The following is a 20,066-nucleotide window of genomic DNA, read 5'->3' as shown; positions in this document are numbered from 1 at the left end:
TCAATTGTACCATCAACTGTCACATTACCCACCTTTGCATTCAAATCACCCATCACTATAGCCCGGCCTCGTGCATCAAAACTACTAACACACTCACTCAGCTGCTTCCAAAATACTTGCCTCTCATGATCTTTCTTCTCATGACCAGGTGTATAGGCATCAATAATTATCATCTCTCTCCATCCAAATTCACTTTTACCCATATCAATCTAGAGTTTACTTTCTTACACTCTATCACATACTCCCACAACTCCTGCTTCAGGAGTGCTACTCTTTCCTTTGCTCTGATCATTTCACCAACCCCTGACTTTACTCCCAAGACATTCCCAAACCCACTCTTCCCCTTTACCCTTGAGCTTCGTTTCACTCAGAGCCAAAACATCCAGGTTTCTTTCCTCAAAATACTACCTTTCTCTCCTTTTTTTCTCATCTTGGTTACATCCACACACATTTAGACATCCCAGTCTGAGCCTTCGAGGAGGATGGACATGTACATCTCCCTATCCACATCCACATCCCACAGGCCTTTCCATGGTTTACCCCAGACGCTTCACATGCCTTGGATCAGTCCATTGACCCCACGTCCATCCTGGTATACCACATCGTTCCAACTTAATCTAATCTCTGCTTGCCTTTGACCCTTCTGTATGTTCAGAACGCGATAGCTCAATTTTTTTTGTCACTCCATCCTTCGACCTCAAATTTGGTCTTCTGCTTCTCTTTGTTCCCTCCACCTCTGATACATATATCCTCTCTGTCAGTTTCCTCACTCATTCTCTCCATATGTCCAAATCATTTCAATATACCCTCTTCTGCTCTCTCAACCACACTTTATTTCCACACATCTCTCTTATCCTTTCATTACTTACTCGATCAAACAATTTCACACCACATATTGTCCTCAATCATTTCACTTCCAACACATCCACCCTCATCCGCACAACTCTATCTATAGCCCACGCCTTGCAACCATTTAACATTGTTGGAACCACTATTCCTTCAAACATATACATTTTTGCTCTCCGAGATAACGTTCTCCCCTTCCACACATCCTTCAACGCTCCCAGAACCTTCGCTTCCTCCCTCACCCTGTGATTCATTTCCACTTCCATGATTCCATTCACTTTCTAAAACAATTCACTTTCTCCAATTTTTCTGCATTCAAACTTACCTCCCAATTGACTTGTCTCTCAACCCTACTGAGCCGAATAACCTTGCTCTTATTCACAATTACACTGAACTTTCTCCTTTCACACACTTTTCCAAACCCAGTCACCAATTTCTGCAGTATCTCACTCGAATCAGCCACCAGAGCTGTATCATCGGCGAATAACAACTGATTCACTTCCCAGGACCTCTCATCCCCAACATACTGCATACTCGCTCCTCCAAAATTCTTGGACTGACCTCCCTAACAATCCCATCCATAAACAAATTAAACAACCATGGGGACATCACACACCCGACATTCACTGAGCAGCAGACTAGGGAGGAGCAATATGGCTTTAAGATCATTAATGAATGTGAGAAATGCTTAGAGAAAGAGAAGGATATGTATACTACATGTTTACATGTGAAGCGGTTACAGATGAAGGTGTGGATGACGTCATCATTGTTGTATATATAGATAGAGTGGGGAGCTACCGGACTCTGCCTACTTATGGTCGCCACGTGAGTGAAGTGTCTCGTTTGTATCACTGCATCACAGTCTTATCGAAGGACGTCTCACCTTAAAGGAGTCTTTCAAGTCCCTGCTGAATATATAGAAGCTGGAGTGTGTGGAGTGTGTGGGGTGTGTGGGATGTGTGGAGTGTGTGGGGTGTGTGGGATGTGTGGAGTGTGTGGGGTGTGTGGAGTGTGTGGGGTGTGTGGGGTGTGTGGGATGTGTGGAACGTGTGGGGTGTGTGGGATGTGTGGAGTGTGTGGGATGTGTGGGGTGTGTGGGATGTGTGGAGTGTGTGGGATGTGTGGAATGTGTGGGGTGTGTGGGGTGTGTGGGGTGTGTGGGATGTGTGGAGTGTGTGGGATGTGTGGGGTGTGTGGGATGTGTGGAGTGTGTGGGATGTGTGGAGGATTGTGGTGGTTCGTGGAGGTAAGGGTAGTGATTGGGTGTATGGATGGTGTGGATATGTGTTGGGTGTGTCAGATGGGGATTGGTGGTATGGTGTGGTGTGGTCAGGACTGGGGATTGGTGATGTGTGGTGTGTGTGGGTGTGGTGTGGTCAGGACAGGGAATTGGTGGTATGTGTGGTGTGGCAGGACTGGGGATTGGTGGTATGGTGTGTGTGGTCAGGACTAAGGGGATTGGTGGTATGGTATGGTGATGGTGTGTCAGGACTGGGAATTGGTGGTATGGTATGTGTAGTCTGGACTGGGATTGGTGGTATTGTATGGTTGGTCAGGACTGGGAGATTGGTGTATGGTATGGGTGTGGTCAGTGACTGGGAATTGGTGGTATGGTGTGGTGTGTCAGGACTGTGGATTGGTGGTATGGTGTGGTGAGGTCAGGACTTGGGGATTGGTGGTATGGTGTGGTGTGGGTCAGGACTGGGGATTGGTGGTATGGTGTGGTGTGGTCAGGACTGGGGATTGGTGGTATGGTATGGTGTGGTCAGGACTGGGAATTGGTGGTATGGTATGGTGTGGTCAGGACTGGGAATTGGTGGTATGGTGTGGTGTGGTCAGGACTGGGAATTGGTGGTATGGTGTGGTGTGGTCAGGACTGGGGATTGGTGGTATGGTGTGGTGTGGTCAGGACTGGGAATTGGTGGTGTGGTGTGGTGTGGTCAGGACTGGGGATTGGTGGTATGGTATGGTGTGGTCAGGACTGGGGATTGGTGGTATGGTGTGGTGTGGTCAGGACTGGGAATTGGTGGTGTGGTGTGGTGTGGTCAGGACTGGGGATTGGTGGTATGGTGTGGTGTGGTCAGGACTGGGGATTGGTGGTATGGTGTGGTGTGGTCAGGACTGGGGATTGGTGGTATGGTATGGTGTGGTCAGGACTGGGAATTGGTGGTATGGTATGGTGTGGTCAGGACTGGGAATTGGTGGTATGGTGTGGTGTGGTCAGGACTGGGAATTGGTGGTATGGTGTGGTGTGGTCAGGACTGGGGATTGGTGGTATGGTGTGGTGTGGTCAGGACTGGGAATTGGTGGTGTGGTGTGGTGTGGTCAGGACTGGGGATTGGTGGTATGGTATGGTGTGGTCAGGACTGGGGATTGGTGGTATGGTGTGGTGTGGTCAGGACTGGGAATTGGTGGTGTGGTGTGGTGTGGTCAGGACTGGGGATTGGTGGTATGGTGTGGTGTGGTCAGGACTGGGAATTGGTGGTGTGGTGTGGTGTGGTCAGGACTGGGGATTGGTGGTATGGTGTGGTGTGGTCAGGACTGGGGATTGGTGGTATGGTGTGGTGTGGTCAGGACTGGGAATTGGTGGTGTGGTATGGTGTGGTCAGGACTGGGGATTGGTGGTATGGTGTGGTGTGGTCAGGACTGGGGATTGGTGGTATGGTGTGGTGTGGTCAGGACTGGGGATTGGTGGTATGGTATGGTGTGGTCAGGACTGGGGATTGGTGGTATGGTGTGGTGTGGTGTGGTCAGGACTGGGAATTGGTGGTGTGGTATGGTGTGGTCAGGACTGGGGATTGGTGGTATGGTGTGGTGTGGTCAGGACTGGGGATTGGTGGTATGGTGTGGTGTGGTCAGGACTGGGGATTGGTGGTATGGTGTGGTGTGGTCAGGACTGGGGATTGGTGGTATGGTGTGGTGTGGTCAGGACTGGGGATTGGTGGTATGGTATGGTGTGGTGTGGTCAGGACTGGGTACGGCACGGTTGTGTTACAAATAACACAGCTGAGAAGAACACAAGATGTGAGATCAAGTGAAGAATGACAGAATGAGATAAAAGTGTGATAGTAGACTTAGAGAGAGAGGTGGGGAGGTGGTGCTGAGGTGGTCTGGATATAGAGAGAGGCTGAGCAAGGGGAGGCTTAAGAGGGATAAGGAAGACATTGTGGATGAGAAGCAAGAATGGAGTGAAAAGTGCAGTGAGTTATGCAGGAGTGTGTGAGGCAGGCGTGGGACAGCGGAAACTGGAGCAATGTGGTACAAAGTGGGCGACGTGCTCTCACTGGCTGTGATGTGGTGGTCAGAGGAAACCATGGAAAGGTTTGTGGAGCCTGGGTGACGCAGGGAGGCTCTAGTTTGGGTGCATTATACATAGCAGGTTAAAGGTGGATGTGAGCCATTTCTTTCATCTTTCATCTGCCATCTATTACTGGCGCTACCTTGTTAATGTGGGAAATGGTGACCGAGAATGAAAAAGAAAGAAGAAAAATCTTCCTGGCAAGACTGTCGGTAAGAGTGACCACACACAGAGTGACCCTCGCCTCCAGAAACACGCACGTCAAAAACTCCTTTTCTCATCCAAATTTATTCACTTTAGGATCACAAAGACGGATGACTTGCTGAGAGATTAGGCCTTGTGAAGATGATCACTCCACCAGTTGTGACTAACTCATCAATTGCGATGATCAGGCAGTTAGCAAGCTTCCTCAGCATAGATAGCAGACTTCTTTAGCAGTTAGGAGGATTCCTCAGCACAGCTAGAGGCCTTATCAACACAGATGACTTCCTCAGCACAGTTAGGGGACTTCCTCAGCATAATCTAGACTTCCCCAGCACAGTTAGGAGGCTTCCTTAGCACAGTTGGGAACTTCCTCAACACGGTTAGGAGACTTCCTCTTTGTGATTAGGAAGTCTCCTCATCACAGTTAAGGGATTTCCTCAGCACAGTTAGGGGACTTCTTCAGCACAGTTAGGAGGTTTCTTCAGCACTCAAGGGACTTCCTTTGCACAGTTAGGAGGCTTTCTCACCACAGTTATGGAACTTCCTCAGTACAGTTTAGGGACTTCCTCAGCACAGTTAGGAGGCTTCCTCAGCATAGTTGGGAACTTCCTCAGCACAGTTAGGAGACTTCCTCAGTATAATTAGGTTTCCTCATCAGAGTTAAAGGATTCCTTCAGCACAGTTAAAGGACTTCCTCAGCACAGTTAGGAGGATTTCGCAACACAGTTGATGGGCCTCTGCAGCAGAGTTAGAGGACTTTTTCAGCACAGTTTGGAGGCTTCCTCAGCGCAAATAAATGACTTCCTCAGCACAGTTAGGAAGCTTCCTCAGCACAGTTTAGGTATTTCCTCAGCACAGTTTAGGTATTTCCTCTGCATAATTTAGAGAATTTCTTAACACAGTTGAGGCTTCTTCAGCACATTCAAGGGACTTCCTCAGTACAGTTAGGAGGATTCTTCAGCACAGTTAGGGGACTTCCTCAGTACAGTTAGGAAGTTTCTTCAGCACAATTTGGGGACTTCCTCAGCACTGTTAGGAGGCTCCCTCAACACAATTAGGGGACTTCCTCAGCACAGTTTGGACATTTCCTTAGCAACGTTAGGAGGCTTCCTCAGCACAGTTAGGGGATTTTCTTAGTAATATCAGGAGGCTTCCTCAGCGCGTTCAGGAGGTTTCCTCAGCACAGTTCGGTGGTTTCCTTAGCAGAGTTAAGGGACTTCCTCAGCACAGTTAGGAGGCTCCCTAAGCCAGTTAAGGGCCTTCCTCAGCACAGATAGGAGGTTTCCTCAGCACAGTTAGGGGATTTTCTCAGCATATTTAGGACACTTTCTCAGCATAATTAGGAGACTTCCTCAGCACTGTTAGGAGGCTACCTCAACACAGTTACGAGGCCTCCTCAGAGCAGTTAGACTTCCTTAGCATAATTGGAAAACTTACCCAGCACAGTTATGAGGCTTTCTCATCACAGTTAGGAGACTTCCTCAGCACAGTTATGGGGCTTCCTCGGCACAGTAAGGATACTTCCTCAGCACAGTTAGGAGGCTTCCTCAGCGCAGTTAGGAGACTTCCTAAGCATAATTGGAAGACTGCCCCGGCACAGTTATGAGACTTCCTCAGCACATTTAGGGAACTTTCTCAACGTTATTAGGAGGTTTCCTCATCAGAGTTAAGGAACTTTCTCAGCACAGTTAGGAGGGTTCCTCAGCACAGCTAGGGGACTTCCTCAGCAAAGTTGGAGGTTTCCTCGGCACAGTTAGAGAAAACTTCAGCACAGTTAGGAGATTTCCTCAGAACAGTTAGGAAGTTTCTTCAGCACAATTAGGGGACTTCCTCACCACTGTTAGAAGGCATCCTCAGCACAGTTAGGGTACTTTCTCAGCACAGTTAGGAGGCCTCCTCAGCTCAGTTAGGAGACTTCTTCAGTATAATTGGAAGACTTTCTCAGCACAGTTATGAGGCTTCCTCAGTACATTTTGGGGATTTCCTCAGCACTGTTAGGAGGTTTCCTCAGCACAGTTAGAGAACTTCTTCAGCACAGTTAGGCAACTTCATTAGCAGAGTTGAGGGCCTTCCTCAGCACAGTTAGGAGACTTCCTCAGCATAATTCGAAGACTTCCTCAACACAGCTAGGACGCTTCCTCAGCACAGTTAAGAGGCTCCCTCAGCGCAGTTAGGAGACTTCCTCAGCATATTTGGGAGATTTCCTAAGCACGGTCATGAGGCTTCCTCGGCTTATTTAGGTGAGTTCCTCAGCACAGTCAGGAGGTTTCCTCAGCAGAGTTAAGAGACCCTCAGCACAGGTAGGAGGCTTCCTCAGCACAGTTAGGGGACTTCCTCATAACAGTTAGGTCTCAGCACAGTTAGAGGACTTCCTCAGCACAGTTATGTGACTTCCTTGCCATAATTCGGAGACTTCCTCAGCACTGTTAGCAGGCCTCCTCAGCACAGTTAGGAGATTTCTTCAGCAAAGTTATGTGACTTCCTTAGCATAGTTCGGAGACTCCTCAGCACTGTTGGGAGGCTTCCTTCCTCAGCACAGTTAGGACGCTTCCTCATTACAGTTCGGAGATTTCCTCAGCACAGTTAAGAAATTTCTTTAACATGATTACGAGACTTTTTTAACATACTTAGGAGCCTCAGCACACTTAGAAAAATTCCTGAACAGTCAGGAAACTTCCTCAGCACAGTCAGAGTCAGGAGGCTTCCTCAGTACAGTCACGGTCAGGAGATTTCTTCTGCTCAGTCAAAGTCAGGAGACTTCCTCAGCAGTATCAAGAGATTTGTTCTGCACATTTAGGATGTTTCCTCAGCACAATTAAAGAACTTCTTGTGCACAGTTAAAGGGCTTCCTCAGCACAGTTGGGAGACTTCATCAGAACACTGAAGAGACTTCCTCAGCACAGTTTCGGGATACCCTTACCATGATTATGAGACTTCCTCAGCACAGCTAGGAGACTTCCTCAGTACAATTAGGAGACTTCCTCATCACAGTTAGAAGGCTTGCTCAGCACACTTAGGGGACTTCCTCAGTATAGTTAGAGGACTTTCTCAGCTTAATGAGGAGATTCACTCAGCAAAGTTATGAGGCTTCCCTAGCGCAGTCAGGAGAATTCCTCAGCACAGTTAGGGGACTTCCTCAGCACAGTTTGGGGACCTCCTCAGAACAGCCAGGAGGCTTCTTCATGACACATAGGAGGCTACCTCAGCACAGCTTGGGGACTTCCTCAATACAGTTTGGGGGCTTCCTCAGCACAGGGTACTTCCTCAATTCAGTTATGAGGCTACTTCAGCAAGTTAGGGCTCTTCCTTAGCACAGACACGTGACTTCCTCAGCACAGTTATGGAATTTCCTCAGGATGATTGGAAAACTTCCTCATTACAGTTGGGTGACTTTCTCAGCACAGTTAAAAGACTTTCTTAATCACAGTTAGGAAGCTTTTCAGCACAGTTAAGGGACTTCCTGAGCATAACTAGGAGACCTCCTCACCAAAGTTAGGAGGCTTCCTCAGCACAGTTAGGAGACTTCCTCAGCACACTCAGTGAATATCTTTAGCATGATTACGAGACTTCTTCAACATAGTTAGGCGCCTCAGGACATTTAGGAAAATTCCTAAACACAGGCAGGAAACTTCCTCAGCACAGTTAGAGTCAGGAGACCTTCTCAACAGTCACGGTCAGAAGACTTCCTTAAGACACAGTCAGGAGACTTCCTCAGCAGTGTCAAGGGACTTCACATTCAGGATATTTCCTCATCACAATTAAGGGAATTCTTCCGCACAGTTAGGAAGCTTCCTCAGCACAGTTCTCTTGAAGAGGCTTGCCCAGCACAGTTCGGAAACTTCCTCAGCACAGTTTGGGGCTTCTTCATTAAAGTTATTGGACTTCCTCAGCTCAGTTAGGAGACTTCCTCAGAGTTATTAGGATATTCATTCAGAAAATATAGGAGCCTTCTTCGGCACAACCAGGAGAATTCCTCAGCACAGTTAGGTGACTTCCTTAGCACAGTTAGGTGACTTCCTTAGCACAGTTAGGTGACTTCCTTAGCACAGTTAGGTGACTTCCTCAGCACAGTTTGGGGTTTTCCTCAGCACAGTTTGGGGACTTAATCAACACGATTAGGAGAATTCTTCAGGATAATCAGGAGACTTCCTCAAAAGAGTTAGTGGACTTCCTCAGCACAGTCAAGACACTTTCTCAGCACAGTCAAGAAACTTCCTCAGCACAGTTTAAGGACTTACTCAGCACAGATAGTAGGTTTCCTCAGCAAATAGAGAAGTTCCTTAGCGCAGTTAGGAGACTTACTCAGCACGGTTAAGGGACTTCCTCAGCACAGCTAGGTTACTTTTTGAGCATAATTCGGAGACTTCCTCAGCACAGTTTGGGGACACCTTTACCACAATTAAGAGACTTCTTCAGCACAGTTAAGAGGCTTCCTCAGCACAGTCAGAGTCAGGAGATTTCCTCAGCATAGCCACGGTAAGGAGACTTCCTCAGGACAGTCACAGTCAGAAGACTTCCTCAGTAGTGTCAAGAGATTTCCTTCGCACATTTAGGATGTTTCCTCAGCACAATTAAGGGAATTCTTTGACATAGGAAGCTTCCTCAGCACAGTTAAGAGGCTTCCTTAGCACAGTTTGGAGGCTTCCTTAGTCCAGTTCGGAGACTTCCTCAGCACAGTTAAGAGGCTTCTTCAGCAAAGTTATTGGACTTCCTCAGCACAGTTAAGAGGCTTCCTCAGCATATTTAGGGGACTTCCTCAGAACACTTAAGAGACTTAGTCAGAGAAAGTTATGAGACTTCCTCAGCACAGTTATGAGACTTCCTCACACAGTTTGGGGACACCCTTACCATAATCAAGAAACTTCCTCAGCACAGTTAGGAGACTTCCTCAGCATAATTAGGAGACCTCCTCATCACAGTTGGGAGGCTTGCTCAGCAAAATCAGGGGACTTCCTGAGCACATGTAGGGGACTTCCTCAGCGTAATTAGGAGATTCACACAGCAAAGTTAGGAGGCTTCCTCAGCATAGTCAGAAGACTTCCTAAGCAGTGTTAGGGGACTTCCTTAACACAGTTAAAGGACTTCCTCAACACAGCTAGGGGACTTCCTCAGCACAGCGAGAGGACTTCCTCAAGATGATTAGGATATTTCCTCAGTACAGTTAGGGGACTTTCTCAGCACAGTTAGGAGACTTTCTCATCATTGTTAGGAGGCTTTTTCAGCACAGTTATGGGACGTCTGCGGCACAATTACAATGTTTCCTCAGCACAATGAAGGGACATCTGCAGCACAGTTGGGAGGCTTCCTCAGCACACTTAGGAGATTTCCTCAGCACTGTAAGGAGACTTCCTCAGCTATTGGACTTCCTCAGCACAGTTAGGAGACTTCCTCAGCACAGTTAGGGGACTTCCTCAGTTCGGTTAGGAGGCTTCTTCAGGAAGTTAACTTTCTCAGCACAGTTAGGGGACTTCCTCATCACTGTTATGAGGCTTTTTCAGCACAGTTATGGGACTTCCTCAGCAAAGTTAGGAGGCTTCCTCTGCACAGTTAGAGGACTTCCTCAGCATAGTTAGAGAACTTCTTCAGCAGAGTTAAGAAATTTTCTTAACATAACTACGAGACTTCTTCAACATTGTTTGGAGCCTCAGCACATTTAGGAAAATTCCTGAACACAGTCAGGGAACTTCCTCAGCACAGTGGGAAGACTTCCTCAGCACAGTGGGAAGACTTCCTCAGTACTAAAGAATGCATACTAAGAGCAAACTGAACCCAGTAATGAGCGTGTCTAGTTTTATTGATCTCTCCTGAACCTGAGACATGTACTGAAATGTAGTAGTGTCATCCCACTTCTCATCCACAGCATCCCCACTTCTCATCATCAACACCATACTTCCTTCCACCAGCATCCCACTCCCCATCTCCAGCTTCCCACTTCTCATCTTCTGTATTCCACTTCCCATCTCCAGCATTTTACTTCCAATCTCCAGCATCCCGTTCCCCATTTTCAGCATCCCACTTCTCATATCCAGCATCCCACTTCTCATATCCAGCATCCCACTTCTCATATCCAGCATCCCACTTCTCATATCCAGCATCCCACTTCTCATATCCAGCATCCCACTTCTCATATACAGCATCCCACTTCTCATATACAGCATCCCACTTCTCATCTCTTACACATTTACTGACATAAGCTGGTCTTACGACGCGGGGCGACAAACCCGCGTTATGTATCCAGGAAGATGCCACATTATAACACGAAGAACAGGAGGGACCTGCTCACAGGAGGGACCTGCTCACAGGAGGGACCTGCTCACAGGAGGGACCTGCTCACAGGAGGGACCTGCTCACAGGAGGGACCTGCTCACAGGAGGGACCTGCTCACAGGAGGGACCTGCTCACAGGAGAGACCTGCTCACAGGAGGGACCTGCTCACAGGAGGGACCTGCTCACAGGAGAGACCTGCTCACAGGAGGGACCTGCTCACAGGAGGGACCTGCTCACAGGAGGGACCTGCTCACAGGAGAGACCAGCTCACAGGAGGGACCTTCTCACAGGAGGGACCTGCTCACAGGAGGGACCTTCTCACAGGAGGGACCTGCTCACAGGAGAGACCTGCTCACAGGAGGGACCTGCTCACAGGAGGGACCTGCTCACAGGAGAGACCTGCTCACAGGAGGGACCTGCTCACAGGAGGGACCTTCTCACAGGAGGGACCTTCTCAAAGGAGGGACCTGCTCACAGGAGGGACCTGCTCACAGGAGGGACCTGCTCACAGGAGAGACCTGCTCACAGGAGGGACCTGCTCACAGGAGGGACCTGCTCACAGGAGGGACCTGCTCACAGGAGGGACCTGCTCACAGGAGGGACCTGCTCATAGGAGAGACCTGCTCACAGGAGGGACCTGCTCACAGGAGGGACCTGCTCACAGGAGGGACCTGCTCACAGGAGAGACCTGCTCACAGGGGAGACCTGCTCACAGGAGGGACCTGCTCACAGGAGGGACCTGCTCACAGGAGGACCTGCTCACAGGGGACCTGCTCACAGGAGAGACCTGCTCACAGAGGGACCTGCTCACAGGAGGGACCTGCTCACAGGAGGGACCTGCTCACAGGAGGGACCTGCTCATATTAGAACCTTCAAAGAGGACTGTAAGAGAGGTAAACTCTCAAAGATGTGGCGGCTAGGAAATGCCAAGGAAACCTGCTCATAGAGGGACTGCAAAGGAGAACTGTATGGAAATTCACAAAAGAGAACCTTCAGGAAGGACCTGAACAGAGTGAAGCAACGAGGAGAGCATGTTAGGAATGCTTACAGAGGGCACTTGTCACAGGAGACAGAACTCACAGTAGGGACTCACAGGGGGGTCACAGAACACATTGCTCACAGGGAGTCACAGGAGACCTGTTCACAGGAGGGTGTCACAGAGGGACCTGTCACGGGGAAGTCACAGGACATTAGTGTCACAGAAATGTACACAAGGACCTGTCACAGAGAGAAGCTACACAGGGCACATTGTTCACAGGAAGGACGCCAGGGGACCATAGCGTCACAGGAGAATGCTCACGGAGAACCTTATTCAGGAAGACACTGACACATGTAGTGGTCACAGGAAGGTGACCACAGAGGGACACTTCAGTGTCACAGGAAGTTCACAGGAAGTTACGTGTCACAGGTGAAGACACTGGACACAGTAGCTGCTCACAGGAGGGAGTCACAAGGACACAGTAAGTGTCACAGGAAGGGGACAGGAGGGATCCACATAGGATGCTCACAGAAGTACCCTGACACATGTAGGTGCTCACAGGAAGGTACAGTAGGACACTGTCACAGGAAGTACCTGCTCACAGAGTGTCACAGGAAGTACCAGAACAGATGAGTGCTCACAGGAGGGACATGCAACAAGGTAAGTGCTCACAGGAGACGCTCACAGAGACTAGCACAGTAGATGCACAGGAGGACTCCACACGAGAGACCTGCTCACAGAGAGACTGCTCACATGGACACTGTTCACAGGATGACACCGGGGACCTGCCACAGAGGACCGAACCATAGGTCAAGGAAGTACACATAAATTACCGTGTCACAAACTTGACTAAAGTAGGCTAAGAAGAAACAGAACACTTCAAGATGTCGAGGAGAATGACCAGGACAAAATTTTGATTGGAAGTAAGGAACTTATTAAAATTACAACTGGACACATAGTTCAGGATAGACTGGAACAAGTGAAGAAGACACGGACACATGTTAGAAGTACACGGACACATTAGTGTCACAGGAAGTACAAGAACAATTAGTGCACAGGAAGTACACAGAACTATTAGTGTCACAGGAAGTACACAGGACACATTAGTGTCACAGGAAGTACGACAGGAACACTTAGTGTCACAGGAAGTACACAGAACATATAGTCACAGGGAAAGTACATGGGACACATTCGTGTCACAGGAAGTACAAAGGCATATTAGTGTCACAGGAAGGACACTGGACACATTAGTGTCACAGAAGTACACAGAAAACATAGTGTCGCAGGAAGTACACTGGGCACATTAGTGTCACAGGAAGTACAAAGGAACAATTAGTGTCACAGGAAGTACAGAGAACATGTTAGTGTCACAGGAAGTACACAGGACACATTAGTGTCACAGGAAGTGCACAGGACACATTAGTGTCACGGGAAGTACACAGGACATATTAGTGTCACAGAAAGTACATAGGACACATTCGTGTCACAGGAAGTACACAGGGCACATTAGTGTCACAGGAAGGACACAGGACACATTAGTGTCACAGAAAGTACACTGAAAACATTAGTGTCACAGGAAGTACACTGGACACATTAGTGTCACAGGAAGTACACAGGACACATTAGTGTCACCAGGAAGTACACTGGACAAAGTAATGTCACAGGAAGTACACAGAACATATCAGTGTCACAGGAAGTACACAGAACATATTAGTGTTACAGGAAGTACACAGAACATATTAGTGTCACAGGAAGTACACTGGACACATTAGTGTCACAGGAAGTACACAGAACACATTAGTGTCACAGGAAGTACAGGAACTAGTAGTGTCAAGGAAGTACACTGAACAATTAGTGTCAAGGAAGTACACGACAATTAGTGTCACAGGAAGTACACTTGGACACATTAGTGTCACAGGAAGTACACTGGACACATTAGTGTCACAGGAAGTACACTGGACACATTAGTGTCACAGGAAGTACACTGGACACGTTAGTGTCACAAGAAGTACACTGGACACATTAGTGTCACAGGAAGTACACTGGACACATTAGTGTCACAGGAAGTACACTGGACACATTAGTGTCACAGGAAGTACACTGGACACATTAGTGTCACAGGAAGTACACTGGACACATTAGTGTCACAGGAAGTACACTGGACACATTAGTGTCACAGGAAGTACACTGGACACATTAGTGTCACAGGAAGTACTGGACACATTAGTGTCACAGGAAAGTACACTGGAACACATTAGTGCCACAGGAAGTCCACTGGACACATTAGTGTCACAGGAAGTACACTGGACACATTAGTGTCACAGGAAGTACACAGGACACATTAGTGTCACAGGAAGTACACTGGACACATTAGTGTCACAGGAAGTACACTGGACACATTAGTGTCACAGGAAGTACACAGGACACATTAGTGTCACAGGAAGTACACGGACACATTAGTGTCACAGGAAGTACACTGGACACATTAGTGTCACAGGAAGTACACCGGACACATTAGTGTCACAGGAGTACACTGGAACATTATGTCACTTGGAAGGTACACTGGACACATTAGTGTCACAGGAAGTACACTGACACATTAGTGTCACAGGAATACACTGGACACATTAGTGTCACAGGAAGTACACTGGACACATTAGTGTCACAGGAAGTACTCTGGACACATTAGTGTCACAGGAAGTACACTGGACACATTAGTGTCACAGGAAGTACACTGGACACATTAGTGTCACAGGAAGTACACTGGACACATTAGTGTCACAGGAAGTACACTGGACACATTAGTGTCACAGGAAGTACACTGGACACATTAGTGTCACAAGAAGTACACTGGACACATTAGTGTCACAGGAAGTACACTGGACACATTAGTGTCACAGGAAGTACACTGGACACATTAGTGTCACAGGAAGTACACTGGACACATTAGTGTCACAGGAAGTACACTGGACACATTAGTGTCACAGGAAGTACACTGGACACATTAGTGTCACAAGAAGTACACTGGACACATTAGTGTCACAGGAAGTACACTGGACACATTAGTGTCACAAGAAGTACACTGGACACATTAGTGTCACAGGAAGTACACTGGACACATTAGTGTCACAAGAAGTACACTGGACACATTAGTGTCACAAGAAGTACACTGGACACATTAGTGTCACAGGAAGTACACTGGACACATTAGTGTCACAGGAAGTACACTGGACACATTAATGTCATAGTAGCAGAGAATGTTTAAGGGATGGAGACACGCCAGTGTGAACTTGATCCCAACAGAACCAACATAGTGATGCTCTACTGTAAGGCTGTAAAGTCAGCGGTCGCTAAGTTATCACTGGTAAAGTCAGCGGTCGCTAAGTTATCACAAGTAAAGTCAGCGGTCGCTAAGTTATCACAGGTAAAGTCAGTGGTCGCTAAGTTATCACAAGTAAAGTCAGTGGTCGCTAAGTTATCACAGGTAAAGTCAGCGGTCGCTAAGTTATCACAGGTAAAGTCAGCGGTCGCTAAGTTATCACAAGTAAAGTCAGCGGTCGCTAAGTTATCACAGGTAAAGTCAGCGGTCGCTAAGTTATCACAGGTAAAGTCAGCGGTCGCTAAGTTATCACAAGTAAAGTCAGCGGTCGCTAAGTTATTACAGGTAAAGCTAAATAAAATGATTTGTTCAGTATGATCAAATATTCCTCAATCATGTTTAGTACTGACAACATTGTTTGAAAGGTGTCGTGTTTCTATGTCAATCAAGAGAAATAGTTGTTTATAAGTCCAAATCCTGCATCGATACGAGAATTTAGAGTGGAGAAATATTGATGAATATGAAACGTACCTGGTAGAGGTGGCCAAGCTTGGAGTTAAGCCAGTAGAGGAGCCAGGTAGCTGGTATGAGCAGGCGCTCCACTAGTGCTGTTAACAGGATGAAGGTCATGGGGATGCCAATCATAGCGTAGATAATACAGAAGATCTTTCCCCCCTCAGACAGTGGATGTACGTGGCCATAACCTGCAGGTACAACACATCGTTACTAGCAACGATAAATACACCATAACCTTCAGGTACAACACATCATTACTAGCAACGATAAATACACCATAACCTGCAGGTACAACACATCATTACAAGCAACGATAAATACACCATAACCTGCAGGTACAACACATCATTACAAGTAACGATAAATACACCATAACCTGCAGGTACAACACATCATTACTAGCAACGATAAATACACCATAACCTGCAGGTACAACACATCATTACAAGCAACGATAAATACACCATAACCTGCAGGTACAACACATCATTACAAGCAACGATAAATACACCATAACCTGCAGGTACAACACATCATTACTAGCAACGATAAATACACCATAACCTGCAGGTACAACACATCATTACAAGCAACGATAAATACACCATAACCTGCAGGTACAACACATCATTACAAGCAACGATAAATACACCATAACCTGCAGGTACAACACATCATTACAAGTAACGATAAATACACCATAACCTGCAGGTACAACACATCATTACAAGCAACGATAAATACACTGAGGTGTGGAGTAATGACCAACAACTGTTGTACTGATGAACATAATTCCTGATTTTCAATGACATTACAGTGGTCATGGGCAACTTATCATTTTCTTATATATATATATATATATATATATATATATATATATATATATATATATATATATATATATATATATATATATATATATATATATATATATATATATATTTATTTTATTTTGCTTTGTCGCTGTCTCCCGCGTTTGCGAGGTAGCGCAAGGAAACAGACGAAAGGAATGGCTCAACCCACCCCCATACACATTGATATACATACACGTCCACTCACGCAAATATACATACCTATACATCTCAATGTACACATACATATATACACACACACACATATACATATATGCACATGTACACAATTCACACTGTCTGCCTTTATTTGTTCCCATCGCCACCTCACCACACATGGAATAACAACCCCCTCCTCCCTCATGTGTGCGAGGTAGCGCTAGGAAAAGACACCAAAGGCCCCATTCGTTCACACTCAGTCTCTAGCTGTCATGTAATAATGCACCGAAACCACAGCTCCCTTTCCACATCCAGGCCCCACAGAACTTTCCATGGTTTACCCAAGACGCTTCACATGCCCTGGTTCAATCCATTGACAGCACGTCGACCCCGGTATACCACATCGTTCCAATTCACTCTATTCCTTGCACGCCTTTCACCATCCTGCATGTTCAGGTCCCGATCACTCAAAATCTTTTTCACTCCATCTTTCCACCTCCAATTTGGTTTCCCCCTTCTCCTCCTTTCCTCCACCTCTGACACTCCAATTGACCCCAAGAATTTTTTAGTTCTCCTTTTTAGTAATAATTTTATTTTACTTTCCATGTTGCTTAAATCCTTTAATGTAAATATTTCCTTCAGCACCAATAATACTATAAAGAATATCTTAATCAGGAATTCACTAAAAAAATTCTCCTGTGTGCATCTATAAAGTGCCATGTCGAAACTGTGATAAGTTTTATGTTGGGCAGACTGGTCAGGATCTCTCTGTTAGACTTAAGCAGCATAGATATAGTATAAGAACGGGACAAGAATCGAATGCCTTGTTTAATCACGTTAAAAAACTATGATCATTGTATTGACTGGAGTAATGCCATCTCAGTTATCAACTCTAACTCTATTACCACGAGAAATATCATTGTATCTTCTACTATTAGGTAAACAAAGAATTTCTAATCTTAATATTGTGATGGTCTATACAAATTGGATAATTTATTGTCCACATAATAAGTTTAACGCTCGTTATCTGTCTTCGACAATCGCATGTTTACCAAATGGCGTCCTAGCTACTTTTTTTCGTTGTATATCAACTGACTGTTATAATTCTCTCTTGTGTCTCCCCTGATGATGTGATAATTACACGAAAGTGCACTTGGGAACTTATCGTGTTTCATTTTTCCCCTGGAGTCATAGGAATGTACTTGATCACGCGCAAAATTGTGATCCTTTCCAACATGAATTCCACACGGCTCTTCTATTACTTCTCTACAAGCTGTCCTGGACTTTCTCCTTTCGTTACTGCTTTCTCCAAATCGTTAATCAAGGCCCACCAACTGAAGTTATGATTTGGATTCCTTAGGAAATGCCTTGATGAACAAATGATGCCAAGATCTGTCCTACCTCAGCGATTGTTGCAACTGTCTGGTCGACCATTTCAACAATTCCAAAACATCATTTTAAAGAAACATATTGAATTAAAGAAACATATTGAATTAAAGAAGATTGAAATGGAGGAGGCTTTTCGTATTACAATAGAGAAGAAACGTGCCTTTCAAATGGCTATCCCGACATATTGGAAGAACCGGATGTTGGACTATTGCTATAGTAGATTAAGAAGTGAACGCAAGTAGGATACAAATGAAACTAAATTGTAAGTTGGATCATCTTATTGAAAACAGCGACTGGACTAAGAACACAAACCCCTCTTTTGTGGTAAACCTGTCTAATAAACAACTAGATAAAGATTCCTTGTGCGCCTGAGGGTATGGATTAAGTTTTGTGTGCTCTAACAGAGAAGCCAGCTGTGTTGATGCCACAAAGTCTTTCTATGAATTAGAAAAATACAGTAATTTAAGTAATGATAATATTAATATCTGTAATGGTTTAGTGTATGCCAGTTTGTCAAAACCAGTGGAACCTAATTGCCCTAAAAGATAAATAAGAGCTATTTTTGCAGTCCAGAGTATATTGGTGATGAGTTTGAGAAGATATATTCTATTGGATCTAAGTTAAAGTACCCTAGATCTTTCATTGATAAATCCCGTAGGTTAGCAAAGAAATCATTTTACAGAGTTGAGCTCAAACCTCCAATTGACACCAGGAATCCCTTAGCTCTCCCTTTTAATAATAATTTTACTTTACCTCCCATGTTGCTTAAATCCTTTCATGTAAATTCTCCTGGGTGCATGTATTAAGTGCCATGTCGAAATTGAGATAAATCTTATATCGTTCAGAATTGTAAGGATCTATCTGTTAGACTTAAGCAACATAAATAGAGTATAAGAACGGGACAAGAATCAAATGCTTTGTTTAATAACGTTGAAAATTATGATCATTGTATTGACTGGAGTAATGCCATCTCACTTATTAACTCTAACTCATTAATTAACTCTAACTCTATTACCACGAGAAATATCATTGAATCTTCAATTATGGAATACACAAAGAACTCTAATCTTGATATTAAAGATAGTCTATACAAATTGGACAACTTTATTGTTGATAAAATTTGTAAACAACTCACCTTCTTGACCACATAAGTTTATGATACGCTCGTTGTCTGTCTTCGACAATCGCATGTCTACCAAATGGCGTCCTAGATACGTCTCTTCGTTGTATATCAACTGACTGTTATATTTCTCTCTTGTGTCTCCCCTAATGATGTGATTATTACACTAAAGTGCACTTAGGAACTTATCGTCTTTCATTTTCCCCGTGGACTCATGGTGAGGTGCCTGAGGATTGGCGGAATGCTTGCATAGTGCCATTATACAAAGGCAAAGGGGGTAAAAGTGAGTGCTCAAATTACAGAGGTATAAGTTTGTTGAGTATTCTTGCGAAATTATGTGAGAGGGTATCGATTGAGAGGGTGAAGGCATGTACAGAGCATCAGATTGGGGAAGAACATTGTGGTTTCAGAAGTGGTAGAGGCTGTGTGGATCAGGTGTTTGCTTTGAAGAATGTATGTGAGAAATACTTAGAAAAGCAAATGGATTTGTATGTAGCATTTATATTGTATATATATATGTATATATATATATATATATATATATATATATATATATATATATATATATATATATATATGTATATGTATATATATTGTAAAGGCAATTACATGTTTACCAAATGGCGTCCTAGCTTCGTCTCTTCGATGTATATCAATTGACTGTTATATTTCTCTCTTGTGTCTCCCCTGATGATATGATTATTACACGAAAGTGCACTTGGGAACTTATCTTCTTTTTCCCCGTGAATTTATAGGAATATATATATATATATATATATATATATATATATATATATATATATATATATATATATATATATATATATATATATATATATATATATATATATATATATATATATATATATATATATATATATATATATATATATATATATATATATATATATATATATATATATATATATATATATATGTGAAAGAAGAGAGCTGAGAGTAAATGTGAATAAGAGCAAGGTTATTAGATACAGTAGGTTTGAGGGACAAGTAAACTGGGAGGTAATTTTGAATAGAGAAAAACTGGAGGAAGTGAAGTCTCTTCGATATCTGGTAGTGGATTTGACAGCGGATGGAACCATGGAAGCGTAAGTGAATCA

General features: G+C 44.9%; 1 protein-coding gene across 1 annotated transcript in view; it reads right to left on the bottom strand.

Annotated features, from left to right (window-relative positions):
• LOC139760192 (potassium channel subfamily K member 1-like) overlaps positions 1-20,066 on the bottom strand; it is a 598,280-nt gene that overhangs the window by 88,484 nt on the left and 489,730 nt on the right. The window contains exon 3 of the mRNA XM_071683127.1: positions 15,445-15,617. Within this exon, the coding sequence (XP_071539228.1) occupies positions 15,445-15,617 (173 nt within the window). The remainder of the gene's footprint in view (positions 1-15,444; positions 15,618-20,066) is intronic.

Source organism: Panulirus ornatus, chromosome 35 (genome assembly GCF_036320965.1).
Source record: "Panulirus ornatus isolate Po-2019 chromosome 35, ASM3632096v1, whole genome shotgun sequence".
NCBI lineage: Eukaryota > Metazoa > Arthropoda > Malacostraca > Decapoda > Palinuridae > Panulirus > Panulirus ornatus.
Note: the sequence above shows the minus strand (reverse complement) of the source record. Positions and strands in the feature narration are given on the sequence as shown.